Here is a 15769-nt window from a genome sequence, read left to right as displayed (position 1 = left end):
AAGAATAGGGCAATCTGATTTGCACATGCAGCCCGTGCCGTCCAAGGCCGTCGTGGACTTTGTGCAAAAGGCGTCGGCGCCGCGCGCTGCGACCGCCGCGCCGCGGTCGCCCAACTTTTACCAGGTCATGGTGCCCCAGCAGCCGCCGTCGCCGCACCCGGTCATGGACACGTCGATGCTCGCCAAGCTCGCCAAAGTCCAGTTACCCTGCGCCTCAAAGGTCAACGTGTACACGAGCCAGCTGCACTCTGCGCAGATGCCGCGCATTCACTGTCCGTCGAGCCCCCGGCCGCGTCCGCGCACGACGCCGCGCCAGGATGGAGTCAAGAAAATCGTCGCGCCCGACGACCCTCCCTCGTCCAAGCACGCGACACTGCGCCTCGATACGTCGTCACGCGAGCACTTGGAGATCAAGGCCTGCATGCTCGCGCGCATGTACCACGTCGACATCCACGCGCTCGAGGCCAAGATGGCGGCGCTTCGGCGCGACCAGGACGGACGCCGCGCCTCGTTGGCGCTCGGGCAAGAGGCGTATCGGCGGAAAACCCAGTTTCTCCTGGACCACTACTTTTGCGTCGACCCCGCGTAGGCCAAATGGAGTAGTATGGAGCGATCTAAAGCCTGGGCGTAGCACTGCCAGCAGCAGCAACAGTGTTTTGTACGACGTCGTGGACGAGTGGACGCTGCGCCACGAAGCGTCGACGACCGAGATCGAATCCTTCTGGGACGCGGTCAACGCCCACATGGAAGAGTCGTGTACGCGCCAACTTCAATGCAACGGCATCACCCGTGTGCGTAGACGTGCTCAAGGCAACGGCGCTCAACGAGAACGAGCCCAACCGGATCGCGATCCTCGTCGCCTTGGACTGCTTGAGCAAGCTCGCAGACGCGCTGCCCGCCCACGGCCGCCTCCTTCGCGTGCTCCAGCTCGTGCTCGAGCGAGGTCTCTTCGTGTCCGGCACGTCCAGCGACCGCCACCCGTTCGCCGTTGAACGTCGATGCGTCGCTCACAACGCGCGTAGGATGCTCTACTTTGAGCGCACGCGGGAGCACGAAGCCACGATTGGCCACCACGCGCAGAGCCTTCAGGCGCACGAAGTCTACCAAGCCGCGCCGCCAGGACACAAAATCTCGCGCATCATCGCCGATGTCCGCGTAGGCGCTTGTCGTAGCGTCTACTGCCTCTGATGCAGATGATTAGGACGACGACGAGAAGCACCGACTCATGCTGCACGTCGTGAGCAACCATTTGCCGCAGTCGAAGCTCGGCTTGGCCTACCTGCGCGACGTCGTCCGCAGCTGCGACGGCTTCGACCAAGTCGAGCTCCTGCGTGCGATGGCCGCGTCGCGCTCGAGCTTTGAGGTGCAGGGCTTTCTGCGCGTGTTGTTTGCTGCCCAGCCGCGGGCGTTCGTGACCTTCCTCGACGAGCACGACGCGACGCTCGACGACGCGCTCAACGGCAGCGACTGCGTCCAGCGACTTCTCGAGCGCCATAGCACTGCCTTTGCCGACCTCTTTGCACGGGCTCCGTCGCTCTTGAGCAGCATTCTTCGGGTTCTTTGCGCGGTCGACTTTCGATTCTGATGACCGGGTGTAGGCGTCGCCGCAACACCAAGTGCTCGAGCAGGTCGTGGACCAGCACCGCACGGCGATCGCCATGTACCTCGGTCGCAAGCAGGAAGCGCTCGCGTCCGTCTTGATGCTGGCTCTCAAAGACAACGTGGTACGTATGTCTCCGTTGCAAGAATGAGGCGCGAAGGATGCGATCGTAGCTCGCTCTCGAGGAGTTTTTCGTCAAGTCACCCAAAGCTCTACGCGACGTGCTGCTAAACCGACCGACGCTGCTGCCGGGCGTCGTCAAGGCAACGCCAGCGATCCTCTCGGACGTCCTCGTGAATGCCAAAGTGACCTTTGGCAAGGTGGTGACCGAGTCGCCCGTGCACTTGACGCACGTGTGCACGGCGCACGCGCCCGCCGTGGCTGCGGTGCTAAGCACGAACGACTGTCTCAGTGCGATCTTAGCCCACTGCCCCCAGGTAGAGCACGTTGCGGATCGATGTTGATCCTTCGACGGTTTAGGCGCTGAGCGAGTATTTGGAGAAGAGCCCCGAGACGCTGGTGGACATTGCGCATCGGCAGCCGAGGCTGCTCTCGACGCTCTTTGCGGCTTTTCCCGACCTGCTCGTGGAGCCGTTGGAGGCGAACCCGACGCTCATCTCGTCGCTCCTCACGACGAACCGACAGCTCATGCAAGCCATCCGGTTCGAAGACCTCGACTCGGCGCCCGTTGCGTTCCGGAAAATGGCCTCGAGCGCGGCGCAGACAGGTACACCGGCGATTTCTGCGCGACGTCCCACATCTTGGGACAGACATGGCTGTACCGGCAGCGACGGTCGCGACCGCCAAACTCAAGAAGCGGCACAACATTTTGAGCAATATCGTCAAGCGCCGACGGCTCGGCGCGGCGATGGAGCGGCCGGACGTCCTACGCGAGATCGCCAAGCTCTACGTGCGCAAAATTCTATGTGACCAGATCGACGACAACTCGGGCCTCGACCGTGTCTCGCTCGCGGAGCTCGTCCAGGACTTTTATATTCAGGAGCTCGGGCTCAAGTCGGCGAGCCAAAAGCGCATTGGCAGTCTCGTCGCTGGCGTCAAAAAGGTCGTTTTGTATCAAGGTATCAGTATATCTCAGGTAGAGGTAGATTGAGAAGGATAGCTCGCGCGCCAAGTGGTTTGGGATCCTCCTCGGCGCGACGCCCGAGCTCTACAACGCGCAGGCCATCGACGTGTATCTGCAAGCGCTCACGCTGCTCATGCCAACGCCCGAGATCGAAACACGTTTGGGCGACGGTTCGAAACCCACTTACGTGCGAACTAACATTATGGACAAATCTGTGTACTTATTGTGTGGGGCAGGTGCCACTGTACATCGCCAAGGACCTCGCGCACGCGATCTTTCCTCCGTACACACCTGTCGTATTTCTCGCCGACCTCGAGGCGCGTATCGTGGCGCTGCCGTCCATCTGCGAGCGACCAGCCAAGAAGCGCACCTCCAAGGCGCTTGTGCTGGACCCGCACCACGTCTTTCTCAGTTTCGACGACGTTCTGGACTGCGTCATGACGGTCTGGTACGACTACCAAGCCCAGTACGCACGCCACAATCGACGACACTGTGGTGCAATTCGATCTGGAACTTAGCGTCGACGAGAGTCTCACGCTATTGTTTGCGCAAGCCGACGAAGACGGCAACGGCGTGCTCGCGTACCAAGGTCTGTTGGTTCAGCCGAGCAAAAAGCGACCGGGTTGCTCTGTAGAGTTTGGCGCGATGATCAAAAAGTTCGATCCGACCTGCGACGACCGCACCATCATGCGCATCTTCAACATGTGCGGCGAAGAGAACGACCAGGGCGAGCACGAGATCAAGCCCGTACGATACACTCGGCACGCCCCAGAGCTCATGCCTTGTACTAGGGCGACTTTGCCACCGTCATGCGAACGTACCCGACGCGACCACCGCCCGACATTCCCACTTAGCGTATCATCGATATACACTCTTTTGTTGATGCACATCAAGGCGGCAGCGTCATCGAGATGAGCATGACGCGCTCAAAGTCAGTGAACGTCACCTGTGCCAGGGATGGTAGCCAGGGTATACTCGAGTCGGCGTACCTTGCCGTCGCTATTCGTGTCGGCCTCCCGGAAGAGCTCGTGCACGACGCTGGGGCGCATGTGCGGCACGACCTGGGCGCAAGCGTTCGAGAAGCTCTCGAAGTTTATGTAGCCCTGCGACGCGGAGTCAAAGGCCATGAACCAGCGGCGCAGCGTCTCGGTGATGTCGATGTTCAGGACGCGGCTCGAGATGACTGAAATGAACCGGTCGCGTGGCACCTTGACGTCCGGGTACGTAGCTCGGAGCTCCTCGAACATCTGGCAAAGCACGAGCTACATGCCATACGTCAGCCTGCAAGATCGTCGATTCAAGCGCACCTTGGTGGGCGTGCTGCCGAGCAAGGCTGTGACGGCCCACTTGAGCTCGTCCTTGTCCAGGTAGCCTACGCACCTCATGAGCCTATGGCTTCGGCTCTACCAGCATGATGACCCTTCCGAAGCTTGTCGCAATGGCGATAGCACTCGTCGACCGCGGCCCGCGCCGTCGCTGCTTGCATGGCAGGATCGCCAACAAATAGTGTTTTCCCTCTCCCTTAAATACTGTGTATTTGAACCCAAACAAGTCACACTATTTCAAATAAGACCAGCTAACCGGTTCGAAGACCGAGAGCGAGGATCCGAACCGGACTTTACCGAGCTGGGCATCGTTGGTTGGCAAAAGCAATCGGCAAAAACCCAAGACGTCAACGATGGCCTTCCGTATGCCTGCCGCGATGCGCAAGATGCCCAAGCGCGAGAAGCTCATCGCCGAGATCCCCAAGTGGAACATCTTCCGCGGCGACAAGGTCCGCGCCGCCCTGCGCCTGCGAATGCTCACTCGCCGTAGGTTGAAGTCGTGGCCGGCCCCCACAAGGGCAAGCAGGGCGTCGTCAAGGAGGTTGTCCGCGCCAAGAACAGCCTGATCCTCGAGGACATCAACATGGTACGCTGCGGCCTCAAGCCATGACAGGATACTTATGGTGACCGTGCAATGCTAGCGCCACCGCTACGTCAAGGCCAAGCCCGGCGTCGCCCCCGGTCGCATCTACTTGGCCCCTGGCCCGATCCACTACAGCAACGTCAACCTGGTCGACGAGACCATTGGGTACGAAATAGATGGCTCGCGTGCTTGCTCAATGGCGTCCTCTGTAGCAAGCCCACGCGCATTGCCATCCGTTTTTCGGAGGAAGGCGAGCGTCTTCGCGTGTCGAAGAAGACGGGCACGATCATCCCCAAGCCCGAGGTGCTCAAGGAGCGCCACACCCCCAGAAGAACAGAGACCGGCCCCTTGGACACGGCGCCCGAAGATGTCTTGGAGCGCACCGTCAGCGACGTCGAGCTCACGCGCCTTTAGATCAGCGGCCTCCTTACTCTCGGCCAACCACGAATACACCAGGAATAAGACACGTATTAGTGTGTGTCGTGCATATGTGCTTCTATTGTCTGTCGCTCTCTACTGCAAGTCGGCCACCTGCTGCGGCGTCGCAACGCCCGAGGCCACGTCGCGCAGACGCGCGTACGGCTTGATCGGGTTCATGATGCTTCGGCACGTCGGGTTCTCGCACTGCGGGCAGTTGAGCGGGTAGGCCGGCGAGTGCAGCGTCTCCGAGTCCAAGTGGTCCTTGACAAGGTCCGCCATCGCCTTGGCCAACAGCGGTTCGTCGTTCAGGGACGGGCTGCGCTTGAAGTGCTCGATGCCAGCCTCGTGGGCTTCTTCGGCGTACTCAACGTCAATCTCAAAGAGGGTCTCAATATGGTCCGACGTGAACGCGACGGGGACGGCCATCACGTGCCTACGTTGAGGGTGAGTCCTCCTGCTCTCGCGAGACTGCAGATACGCACTTGTGGCCCTGGCGGGCGAGGCCCTTGATCACGTCGCTCGTGCTCGGGCCCATCCACGGAAGATACCCGACTAGGAAAGGCGTCTATCAGCTATCCCACAACGTCGAGGGCGTACCCTTGGACTGCCAGCTCAGGATGTGGGCGTTGGGGAGGTTGAGGTGCTTCATGACGTGCTCGCTCGTCGACGCGATCTCCTTCGTGTACGAGTCGCCCTTGTACACGACCTTCATCGGCACCGAGTGCGCCGAGAACATGATCACGACCTACACACACGACATGACGAGGTGCGCTGCGAGAAGAGACCGGACCTTCTCGCGGTCTTCGGGCGCAAACTGCTCCAAACCGAGCTTCACGCGCTGCGACAAGGCCGCAATGTACCCAGGGTGCGTGTTCCAGCTACATGAGGCGGATCAACACTGCACCGAAGGGCTACGGATGGCGACGTACCGGTCAATGAGCGACCACTCGAACGTCTCGCCCATGTCCAAGCGCTTGAGCTCACGCCAGAGGTGGTTCATGCTCGAGCCCGTCGTCGTGCAAGACCATTGCGGATACTACACATCTCTCGTTTCTGCACCACGTCGCAATGCAAGTCGGTTGTACCTGGGAGAAGGCGATCGCACGCTCCGCGCCATCGTCCTTCATTTGCTTGAGCGCCGCTTCCGTGAGCGGGTTGGCATAGCGAAACATGGCGTAGTGCTTGTGCGGCGCGCTCTCGGGGCGGATCTCGTCGAGAATCTTGCACATCGCGTCGCCTTGGTGGTTGGTCCAGCGGCCAATGGGCGACCCGCCGCCGATCGCAGCGTACTGGTCGGCGATCTTGGGCGACCGGCGCTTGGAGATGACGTCCGAGAGGATGCTCTGGAAGGGCCCGAGCGGAATGATCTCCGGGTCCGAAAAGAGGTTCTTGAGGAAGGATGGGACCTCCGGAAGGGTCGCAGGCCCGCCCATGTTGAGCATCGCGATCGCCGTACGCACCTTGGGCTTCGCCATCGTGTTGGTTTGTGCGGCCACGCTTGCGGATCCGGATACACGAGCATGAAGGTTGATGAAGTCAAAATCCAGTGGCAGCATGCCACCTCGCTGTGTCGGGAGCTACCGTCGCAAGCGTGCAGCAGCTTGTAACGTGAGTGCATGCAGTGTAGTCGTTGCAGCTCAATGCACCAACGGCCACACGGAAGAGTCCAAGAAGCTGTCCAAGATCTCAACCATCGTGACCGGTGGTACTCGATGACGATGGATGCAACAGCCGTAGGATCCGCACCTCGCTCTGCAATGTAGCTTGCGCTTTCGTAGCCTGTGCATGCTTTTGCCAACGCAAGCGCACCAGCCCCGCCCGTCACGTCCCGATGACAACGCTTGGCGTGCCCGCTTGATGACATCAGACCCGCCCGATTTCTCGGCTACAAGATCTTGGTCGCAGCAGGTGCATGACCACGCAGGCGCGGGCTCTTTCTTGCCAGCACTGAGTGCAGGTGCCATGACCACGAGGCAGCCACTACGTACTTGCGGAAGCCATCGCATGCAGGTCGAGCGAGGTCGCGGCGAGCGTGTCGCTCGTAATCCGACGCCGCCGATGACGGGATCCCATTGGCGGGCGCATCGGGGCCACCCACGCGGCGCAAGCGACAGGGCGGCGCCGATGGCGGCCACACATTCGGGCCAATCGGCGCGCATCCCGACCCCTGGTTTGGGTCGTTGGCCAATTAGCGCGCGCGCATTTTCACCAGTCATTTGGTGTGTGGGGCGGGCGTATCCGGAGGTGGGCATACGAACTGCAGCTCTGCTGTCGCGTATCCGTAGGATCGCAGCCAATCACCTGTCGCGCCTCAAACTACTGGTTCTGCGGTTCCGGCGCCGGCGCGTTCGCCCCTCGAGTCATTCTCCATTTCCCTTTGCAGAAGCCACAAGATGCCCAAGGAAAAGATCCATATCTCGCTCGTCGTCATCGGTCACGTCGATGCCGGCAAGTCGACGACGACCGGCCACTTGATCTACAAGTGCGGCGGTATCGACAAGCGTACGATCGAGAAGTTCGAGAAGGAGGCCCTCGAGCTCGGCAAGTCGTCGTTCAAGTACGCCTGGGTCCTTGACAACCTCAAGGCCGAGCGCGAACGTGGTATCACGATCGACATTGCTCTCTGGAAGTTCGAGTCGCCCAAGTACTTCTTCACGGTCATTGACGCCCCGGGTCACCGCGATTTCATCAAGAACATGATCACGGGTACCTCGCAGGCCGATTGCGCCATCCTCGTCGTCGCCTCGGGTGTCGGTGAGTTCGAGGCCGGTATCTCCAAGGAGGGCCAGACGCGCGAGCACGCGCTCCTCGCCTTCACGCTTGGTGTGCGCCAGATGATCGTCGCCATCAACAAGATGGACGACTCGTCGGTCATGTACGGCCAGGCCCGTTACGAGGAAATCAAGGAGGAAGTCTCGAACTACCTCAAGAAGGTCGGCTACAAGCCCGCCAAGGTCCCGTTCGTCCCGATCTCGGGCTGGGAGGGCGACAACATGATCGAGAAGTCCGGCAACATGCCCTGGTACAAGGGCCCGTGCCTCCTCGAAGCGCTTGACAACCTCAACCCGCCCAAGCGCCCCACCGACAAGGCCCTCCGCCTCCCGCTCCAGGATGTTTACAAGATTGGCGGTATTGGCACGGTCCCGGTCGGCCGTGTCGAGACGGGTGTCCTCAAGCCCGGCATGGTCGTCCAGTTCGGCCCCGTCGGCCTCCAGACGGAAGTCAAGTCGGTCGAGATGCACCACGAGTCGCTCCCCGAGGCTGTCCCGGGTGACAACGTCGGCTTCAACGTCAAGAACGTGTCGGTCAAGGAACTCCGCCGTGGTTACGTCGCTTCGGACTCGAAGAACGACCCCGCCAAGGGCACGGAGAACTTCACCGCCCAGGTGATTGTCCTCAACCACCCCGGCCAGATCGGCAACGGCTACTCGCCGGTGCTTGATTGCCACACGGCCCACGTCGCCTGCAAGTTCAAGGAGATCACGCAGAAGATGGATCGCCGTTCGGGTAAGGTCCTCGAAGAGAACCCCAAGTTCGTCAAGTCGGGTGATGCCTGCTTGGTCATCCTCGAGCCGACGAAGCCCATGACGGTCGAGTCGTTCCAGGAGTACCCGCCCCTCGGTCGTTTCGCCGTCCGTGATATGCGCCAGACGGTCGCCGTCGGTGTCATCCACGGCGTTGTCAAGAAGGAGGCTGCCGGCAAGGGCGGCAAGAAGAAGTAAATGCAATCTGCGTAGTGTTGCTCTAGTGCTGGGCTTGCCCATACTAAAACCCTATTAGATTACTTTTATTTCCTCATATTTACTCCCTTGCATCGCGAAACCTCAGTCTCTTCATCGCACCAAGCACCGCATTAGCTGTTTCACGAGATGCACCGTCGACACGCTGCGGAGCGGATCACTGACCTCAGATCGTATCCGAGTCGTTTCGCTCGCTCCAGACAGGCGTCAGTTGACAAGAAGATCCACCACCAAGAGACGCGATGGACCAGCTCGCGAACGCGCTGGCGCTCGCCAACTGCCACGTGGACGAGGCGCGCCTCGTGTTTGCCAACGCCACGTCGTCGCTCTCGGGCGTCGAGACGCAGTACAGCAACGGGCTTCTCGCGGTCTCGTTCATTGTCGTGCTCGTCATCTGCCTCTTCTCGGTCTACGCTTTCTTCCGCAGCCACCGCTTCCACGTCCGCGTCCGCGCCGAGATTGCACTTCTCGGTACGATCCCGTAACTCGTCCGTAACCCACTGTGTTGTGTGCCCAGAGCACGAGACGCAGCAGAAGGCGCTGGCTTTGGATGCGATGGGGCCGCTGCCCTCGTACACGCTCTCGTTCGCGTACCTTTCGTACTTTGCCGCCGACGGCGCCGGGTACATCTCGTCGACACCAACAGCCAAGGTATTGACTAGGCGTAGGGCGGAGAAGCAGATCTTGCACGACGTCTCGGGCACGTTCCGGCCGCAGCGGCTCACGGCCATCATGGTATGCGCCTCTTCGCGCCTGCGTCTCGTAGGATGCGAGTAGGGCGCGTCGGGCTCGGGCAAGACGACGCTCCTCAACCTCTTGAGCGGCCGCGTCTACTCGGGGCGGTACTACGGCCATCGCCTCCTCAACAACGCCCGCGTCGCGCCAAAGGACTTTGCGACCTTCATGTCGTCGCAAGGCTACGTCGAGCAGACCGACACGTTCATTGAGGTACGCTACAGAGCCTGGAAAGCTCGGCGCAAACGTTCGTAGACGCTGACGGTGCGCGAGAGCCTCCTCTTCTCGGCCTATTTGCGCCTTCCCGACACGCTCAGCCTGCGCGAAAAGATCGGCCGCGTCCACACGGTGCTCAAGATCGTCCAGCTCTATGACGCCGCCAACACGCCCATCGGTGGCCTCGTCAGCGGCATCAAAGGTCTCTCGGGCGGCCAAAAGCGCCGGCTCTCGATCGCAACAGAGCTTCTGCGGCTGCCGTCGGTGCTGCTGCTGGACGAGCCCACAAGCGGTCTTGATGCCACGTCGTCGCTCCTCCTCGTCCAAATGCTCGCGCAGCTCGCGTCGACGCAGGGACTCACGGTCATCTCGACGATCCACCAGCCACGGGCCGAGATCTTCCAGCTCTTTGACGACGTACGAGCTCTACGAGTGTGGCAGTGCGAAACCATCGAGTCGTAGGTGCTGCTCATGGAAAAGGGCGGGTTCGCCATCTACTGCGGGCCGCAGACCGAGGTCGTCGGCCATTTGAGCGGCATTCCGACGCTGCCCCGTCGCCCCGAGTCGTACGATAACCCCGCTGACTTTATCATTGACGCGCTGGGGCTCGACCCGGAGCGAGAGTCGACGCAGGTGGCCCTTGTGGCCAACGCTGGTACGCTTCCCCTCTCCACCCACAGAAGTTATCGCGGGTGTAGCGTCGCCGTTTCTGTCGCAATGGCAGGCCTCCGACTTGTACCAGCAGATGATGCGGTCTCTTGCTCGGTACGGCCACGACGACGACCACACGAGCTACAAGACGCCCAAGCAATCGTGGCTCCACGTTCAGACGTGGACGTGCTTTGAGCGCCGGTACAGCCGCGTGTACACCAAGCGCCTCGACGTCCTCCTCCGCAACCTCCAAGTACATTCCTTCCTCCTCGGACACTGGTCGACATGCTGGCGGTAGACGCTCTTGGTCGCGATCATCATCACGACGGCCTTTTCCTATGTACGATGTCTCGCCTGAGGACCGAAATGGCTCATTCACCGTGTGCAGTCGCCCATGACGCAGCTGATGCAGAACCCGACGATTTCGGCGACCGACAAGCTTGTGCTGCGCGACTACGGCGTCTTGTATCAGAACGTGATGCTCATGTTCACGATCGGTATTGCATCAAATGAGCGAGGTATCATGGACATGACGTGGCACTAGGAGCGTACGGCATGGTGCTCGAGTACCTCGAGATCATCCCAGAGTACTTTATCGAGCGGCCGCTCCTCGAGGTTATCCTAGTCGACGATTCTGTTGGTCATTTTGCGTCCTAGATGGAGCGCAAGTCGAATGCGATCAGCTTCTACTCGTATGTCTACGCGCTCTTCCTGATCGAGACCCCGAAAGCCGTCATGAACTCGGTCTTGCTCCTCAGCGTCGCGCTCATTGGGCACTCGTGGGACGACCTCTCGGTCCGCTCCATCTTGACGCTCTACCTCATCTTCATCCTCGGCACGTCGGCGTGGCAGTCGCTCATCTGCTTTGCCTGCGCACTGTCCAACAGTATGCCGCCCGTGTACGGCGTCGTCTTCCTCCTCCTCGGGTCCGGGTTGCTCTTCAGCGGTATCTGTGTCTCGTACGGCGACATGTGGAGCTTCTGGCACTGGTGCTACTATGGCAGCGCCCCCGCCCTCATGTCCCGGTCGCTCATCATTGCAAGCACGTCGTCGCCGATGCAGCTGCAAATGGTCGTGCAGAGCGGCATGCTCCAAATGTCCCTCGACGCGATGTTTGGCGTCATCCTCGCCACCATCTTTCTCGGCCGGTGAGAATCTCACTTCTTAGTGGCGACTGGATTAGACTGTGTGATGTAGCGCGGCGGCGATCCTAGTGTTTTACGTTCGCGAAGCCCGCGGAAAGAAGCTCGAGTACGCGCCCGTGCAATGGATCGACGAGCGTCTCCGCGCCTTTGCGCAGTAGAGTGTCGTCCTCCTCGGCCGATACAAGTACATACGTGTCTATGTTGATGTCCTCTGCCCACCATCGATCTTGGTGGTTGGGTACAGTGGAGGAATTCGGTGGCTTCATTTTTGGCGCTGCGAATGGTCGTGCTTGTCACCCTCGCTGGAGTAGCCAATCGTGCGTCAGCTGGCGCGACCTGCACTTCTTGAGGCCTGCCGACCGTTGAATGGGCAAAGTGGGTCTGACGGCGGAGCTACTCGCGCTGAACCGACGCGATCAAGCCGTAGGAATGGTGGATACGTGCGACAGCTTGGCGCGTCGCAGTCGTCCCCAAGGCTCGTCGCTGCGCCGCTCGCCAAAGAAAGCCCAAAGCCCGAGGTACCCTCTCGTGACTCACTCCGACATAATCGCTGCAGATGGTGCCACGCCCATCACTTTTATCCGGATGATTCGCCGCAATCACCTCTATAAACGCATACCGCCGTGTCCCAATCCATTTTCAGATCGCACGGAATACTCGCAGCGCTCGAGTATCTTGCGCGTAGCCACAGTTCTTGCCGGCAGATTCCAGCACGGTTGTCGACGGTACGCCAGTCGTCGGCCTCGTTGGCTGCGTCAACTAGTCTACTAGCGTGAAGTGAGAGTCGATATATTTGTTTGGTCACAGCGATCAAATATTTTATGTCGCGGGTCGGACTGACACCTGACTTGATGCGAGGCGCTTCGTTTCGAGTCTTGCGCACAGCTGCGCTCCTTGGGAAGCTAGGACGCTTCAGGATGCACGACGTCCAACCCGTCGGGCCCTCTCGGAAGATATCCCAACCCTCGAGAAGGCATATTCCTTGAAAACGCATGCTGCATCCGGTGGTTCGCTATCCGGATGCGTTAAAATTTGCACCCAATTTGCGCTTTTCTCGGCAATTTCCATTTCCGAGATTGCCTCTGCGCGTACACATCGCGATGCACCAACTGGCACTGCAGCGCGCCGAGGAGGGCGACTGGGCCGAGCTCGCCGACCTCGCCGAGAACCTCCCGCACTCGATCATGGTGGCCGACGAGTTTGGCATGCTGCCGCTGCACTGGGCGGTGACCGAGCCCGCGGTGCCCCTGAGTATCCTCGAGCTGCTCATCAAGGTCTTTCCCGAAGCGTGCGAAACCAAGAACCTCTCTGGCATGCTGCCGCTCCACGTGGCCATCACCAACAAGCTGCCAGCGCTGCATCTCAACGTGCTCGTGCTGGCGTGCCCGGACGCCGTCTTTGTCAAGAGCGGCGACGGCTACTTTCCCGCCGAGCTCGCCCGAAAGCACCGCTTGCCCGAGCACAGCGTCAACGTGCTCAAAAAGTCAGTGTCGCTCCCAGACCGCCGCGCCAGCCTCGGCGCTCGCATGAGCAGCATTGGCAGCAGCCTCAACCGGCGTGGCTCGATTTTGCGGTCCGAGTCTGGCCCGCTCTCGCGCACCCCGTCGGTCGATACCAGTCTCAAGAGCTACGCGCGCAGCCGGCGAAGTCCGAGCCAAGCATCGACGATGAGCTCGCACAGCGCGTTTGACAGTCAGCGAACAATGCCGTCGTACGTCGGCAGCTCGGCGTCACTCGCGTCGCTCGACGCGCCCGAGTCGGACGATACGATCGACGACATTTCGAGCGACCTGCGCGACCTCACGGGGCAGCTCGCGCAACTCGGCGCCGCGTTGCGCTCGGCGCCTGCTCCGTCGGCGACCCACAGCGTACTCTGGAACCCTGGCGACCGCCTCGGGATGGCGCTCGTTGGCGACGAGAACGACATTGGCGCGCGCATCAAGCGCTTCACGGGCGGCAGCGAGGCCCTCGGCATCGACGCCTTGCGCACGGGCGACGTGCTCATGGCCGTCAACGACATCAGCGTCGCGACGGTCCCGTTCGGAACGATCTGCAAGTTTCTCAAGAAGACCAACGTGACGTGCAAGCTGACCTTTCTGCGGCCAGAGAGCCCAAGTACCGACGACGACGAGCACGAGCTGCACTACGTTTCGACGTCGTCGACGGGCTCGGACTCGGAGACTCTGCCACCAGCGTACAGCAAGATGGCCTCGATGCTCGAAGAGACCATGGTCAAGGTCCAGAGCGTCGAGGACCTCTTGCGCTTGAGCTCCGTCATGGCCGTCTAATAACTTATACTAGAACACGAACGGGCGTGGTTGCCCAAACATACGAAAGATGATTTAACATATTTACTCGCCATCGTTTTCATTAGCGCTCGCGCGAGTTGGACCGGCGGCGCCCGTGGTGTGACCGCGCGTACCGGTCGTGCGGCGGCTGTTGGTGGAGGCGGCGGGACGCGGCGGGCGCAGCGTACGACGAGCGGCCCGCCGGCATGGGCGCGTTGCCTGCGTGGTGGCGTTTCGACGGCGCGTCGTACTTGGCCTCTTCCTGCTGGCGCTTCTTGCTCTGGTACTCGTGCGTCGACGCGACGACAAACTTGGGCAGCCTAGTCCCCCGATTACAAACACCTTTTCACATAAACAACGTACTCGCGGGGCTTGCAGGTCGGCACCTTCCAAAAGTAGTCGTGGTCGAGCGCGTCGAGGGCCGTGATGCGCTTGGTTGGGTCCAGCGTCAGCATCTTGGAGAGCAAGTCGACCGTCGCCGGCGGGTGACTAGGTGCAAACTATGAGATTGCGCAATATGAGCGTCCACACTCTTTGAAGCGGTCCTGCAGCAGGTGCACGTGCTTGGCGTCCGGCGTAAACACGTTGGCGTTCGGGAGTTTGTCGTAGTTGGGCCAGTTGTCTTTGGTGGGGACCCCCACAAGGCCGTAAATGCACTGCAGCTATCAACCTTGTCAGAGGCGCCTTTCAAATCGCACGCACCTGCTCGAGCTCGTTCCGGCCTTGCATGGGCGCGCGCCCGAGGATGAGCTCGGCAAAGATGCAGCCGACCGACCAAATGTCGATCGAGTAGTCGTACGACTGCGAGCCCATGAGTAGCTCGGGCGGACGGTACCACAGCGTCACAACCTTGTTCGTGTACCGGCCGCCCTTGGCGTTCACCTCGTTCCAGAAGCGCGAGAGGCCAAAGTCTGCAATCTTGAGCATGCCCTCGTTGTTGAGGAGGAGGTTCGAGGCCTTGATGTCGCGGTGCATGATCTTGTGCCCGTGCATGAAGGCGACACCTGTGAGCAGCTGCCGCATGTAGCACTGCACCTGCGTGCGCGTGAAGCGAGGGACCTTCTCGTGGTTGAGAAGCCCCGAGAGGTCGTGCTCCATGTACTCGAAGGCAAAGTACAGCGGCGGCTTCTTTCCGTCCTTGGGCGCCTCTATCCTTACGTCAACGACGACGCTGACGTGCGACGCGTTACCTTGCTTGGACACGATCTCCTTGAGCTCGACAATGTTGGGGTGCTTGAGTTGCTTCAAGATGCGCATCTCGCGGATCGACGTGATGGGAAACTAGTGCTGCACGTGAGAGAGCGTAGATGGCCATCATGTACGCACCCCGTTCTTCTCGACTTCTTGGCGCAGCTTCTTGAGCGCGACAATGTCTTTGGTGATCTTGTGCTGGCACTTGTACACTTCCCTGTTGGCGCGCATGAGGAAGAGACGCGCGAACTCAAAAAACGTACCCATAAGTGCCAGAGCCGACCTTGTCGATGATGGTGTAGTTCTCGATAAGACCCATGTAGCCGCGCGACGCGGTCGTCGGCGGGTTGACATCGACCTTTGGCGCGTGGCCGGGGCGCTGTGCTGGCTTGGACGGTAGCAGGGACGACAGAGGATCGTAGTTGGCAGAAGCCGGCGCGTTGTCGTCGTCCACGCGCGACGCTGGGACCGCTACGTCCGGCGAGCTGCCGACGCCGTTGGAGGTCGGCGGCGACGGGGACAGGGCAGGCAGCGGAGGTGGCGTGTCTGCAGGCGGTGGCGGTGGCGGGCTCTCGCCGTCGACGGCAGGTGCATGAGGCGGTTCCATGCGAGGAGGCTCCTCGACGGGCAGCACCGGCAGCGGCGGCGGTGGCGGCGGCGGCGTTTCGCTGTCCATCGCGCGTCTGCTTGCTCGCGTTCCTTCCGTTGTGGGACTTGACACTGCTCGCATCCGGATAACAATCATCCGGTTATACATCCGGAAGATTCGGCCCCAATTTGGCCGGCCTGTC

General features: G+C 60.8%; 8 protein-coding genes across 8 annotated transcripts; 5 read left to right on the top strand and 3 right to left on the bottom strand.

Annotated features, from left to right (window-relative positions):
* Window positions 1-25: 25 nt before the first annotated feature.
* Window positions 26-3538, top strand: SDRG_05276 (hypothetical protein; the record flags this gene model as incomplete). The annotated part of the gene is made up of 14 exons (XM_008610987.1): window positions 26-585; window positions 632-756; window positions 800-980; window positions 1023-1155; window positions 1202-1555; window positions 1599-1724; window positions 1774-2037; window positions 2081-2327; window positions 2371-2663; window positions 2707-2871; window positions 2921-3150; window positions 3203-3273; window positions 3319-3431; window positions 3476-3538. 14 exons carry the CDS (start codon window positions 26-28, stop codon window positions 3536-3538), a joined length of 2925 nt encoding a protein of 974 aa, XP_008609209.1.
* Window positions 3539-3573: 35 nt separating this feature from the next.
* SDRG_05275 (hypothetical protein) lies at window positions 3574-4170 on the bottom strand (the record flags this gene model as incomplete). Its single annotated transcript, XM_008610986.1, has 4 exons — window positions 3574-3630; window positions 3674-3946; window positions 3992-4056; window positions 4104-4170. The coding sequence occupies 4 exons, from the start codon at window positions 4168-4170 to the stop codon at window positions 3574-3576; spliced, it is 462 nt and encodes a 153-aa protein (XP_008609208.1).
* A 106-nt stretch (window positions 4171-4276) lies between these two features.
* SDRG_05274 (hypothetical protein) lies at window positions 4277-5081 on the top strand. The gene is made up of 4 exons (XM_008610985.1): window positions 4277-4458; window positions 4500-4595; window positions 4651-4757; window positions 4805-5081. The coding sequence occupies exons 1-4, from the start codon at window positions 4363-4365 to the stop codon at window positions 5004-5006; spliced, it is 501 nt and encodes a 166-aa protein (XP_008609207.1). The 5' UTR covers window positions 4277-4362; the 3' UTR covers window positions 5007-5081.
* Window positions 5041-6787, bottom strand: SDRG_05273 (ferrochelatase). Its single transcript, XM_008610984.1, has 6 exons — window positions 6098-6787; window positions 5942-6048; window positions 5803-5890; window positions 5610-5757; window positions 5495-5564; window positions 5041-5445 (listed from the first exon to the last, which is right to left on the bottom strand). The coding sequence occupies exons 1-6, from the start codon at window positions 6566-6568 to the stop codon at window positions 5106-5108; spliced, it is 1224 nt and encodes a 407-aa protein (XP_008609206.1). The 5' UTR covers window positions 6569-6787; the 3' UTR covers window positions 5041-5105.
* A 459-nt stretch (window positions 6788-7246) lies between these two features.
* Window positions 7247-8807, top strand: SDRG_05272 (elongation factor 1-alpha 1). The gene has a single exon (XM_008610983.1). The coding sequence runs from the start codon at window positions 7406-7408 to the stop codon at window positions 8732-8734; it is 1329 nt and encodes a 442-aa protein (XP_008609205.1). The 5' UTR covers window positions 7247-7405; the 3' UTR covers window positions 8735-8807.
* A 143-nt stretch (window positions 8808-8950) lies between these two features.
* On the top strand, window positions 8951-11715 carry SDRG_05271 (hypothetical protein). Its single transcript, XM_008610982.1, has 12 exons — window positions 8951-9223; window positions 9270-9375; window positions 9421-9487; window positions 9530-9700; window positions 9743-10120; window positions 10166-10358; window positions 10402-10607; window positions 10653-10694; window positions 10743-10851; window positions 10899-10969; window positions 11012-11502; window positions 11552-11715. Exons 1-12 carry the CDS (start codon window positions 8995-8997, stop codon window positions 11655-11657), a joined length of 2169 nt encoding a protein of 722 aa, XP_008609204.1. The 5' UTR covers window positions 8951-8994; the 3' UTR covers window positions 11658-11715.
* Window positions 11716-12555: 840 nt separating this feature from the next.
* On the top strand, window positions 12556-13867 carry SDRG_05270 (hypothetical protein). The gene has a single exon (XM_008610981.1). The coding sequence runs from the start codon at window positions 12600-12602 to the stop codon at window positions 13785-13787; it is 1188 nt and encodes a 395-aa protein (XP_008609203.1). The 5' UTR covers window positions 12556-12599; the 3' UTR covers window positions 13788-13867.
* On the bottom strand, window positions 13795-15741 carry SDRG_05269 (CMGC/CDK/CRK7 protein kinase). The gene is made up of 7 exons (XM_008610980.1): window positions 15242-15741; window positions 15114-15195; window positions 14978-15068; window positions 14490-14935; window positions 14319-14449; window positions 14151-14276; window positions 13795-14107 (listed from the first exon to the last, which is right to left on the bottom strand). Exons 1-7 carry the CDS (start codon window positions 15733-15735, stop codon window positions 13870-13872), a joined length of 1608 nt encoding a protein of 535 aa, XP_008609202.1. The 5' UTR covers window positions 15736-15741; the 3' UTR covers window positions 13795-13869.
* Window positions 15742-15769: the final 28 nt, after the last annotated feature.

Source organism: Saprolegnia diclina (assembly GCF_000281045.1).
Source record: "Saprolegnia diclina VS20 unplaced genomic scaffold supercont1.14, whole genome shotgun sequence".
NCBI classification, from domain to species: domain Eukaryota; phylum Oomycota; class Saprolegniomycetes; order Saprolegniales; family Saprolegniaceae; genus Saprolegnia; species Saprolegnia diclina.
Note: the sequence above shows the minus strand (reverse complement) of the source record. Positions and strands in the feature narration are given on the sequence as shown.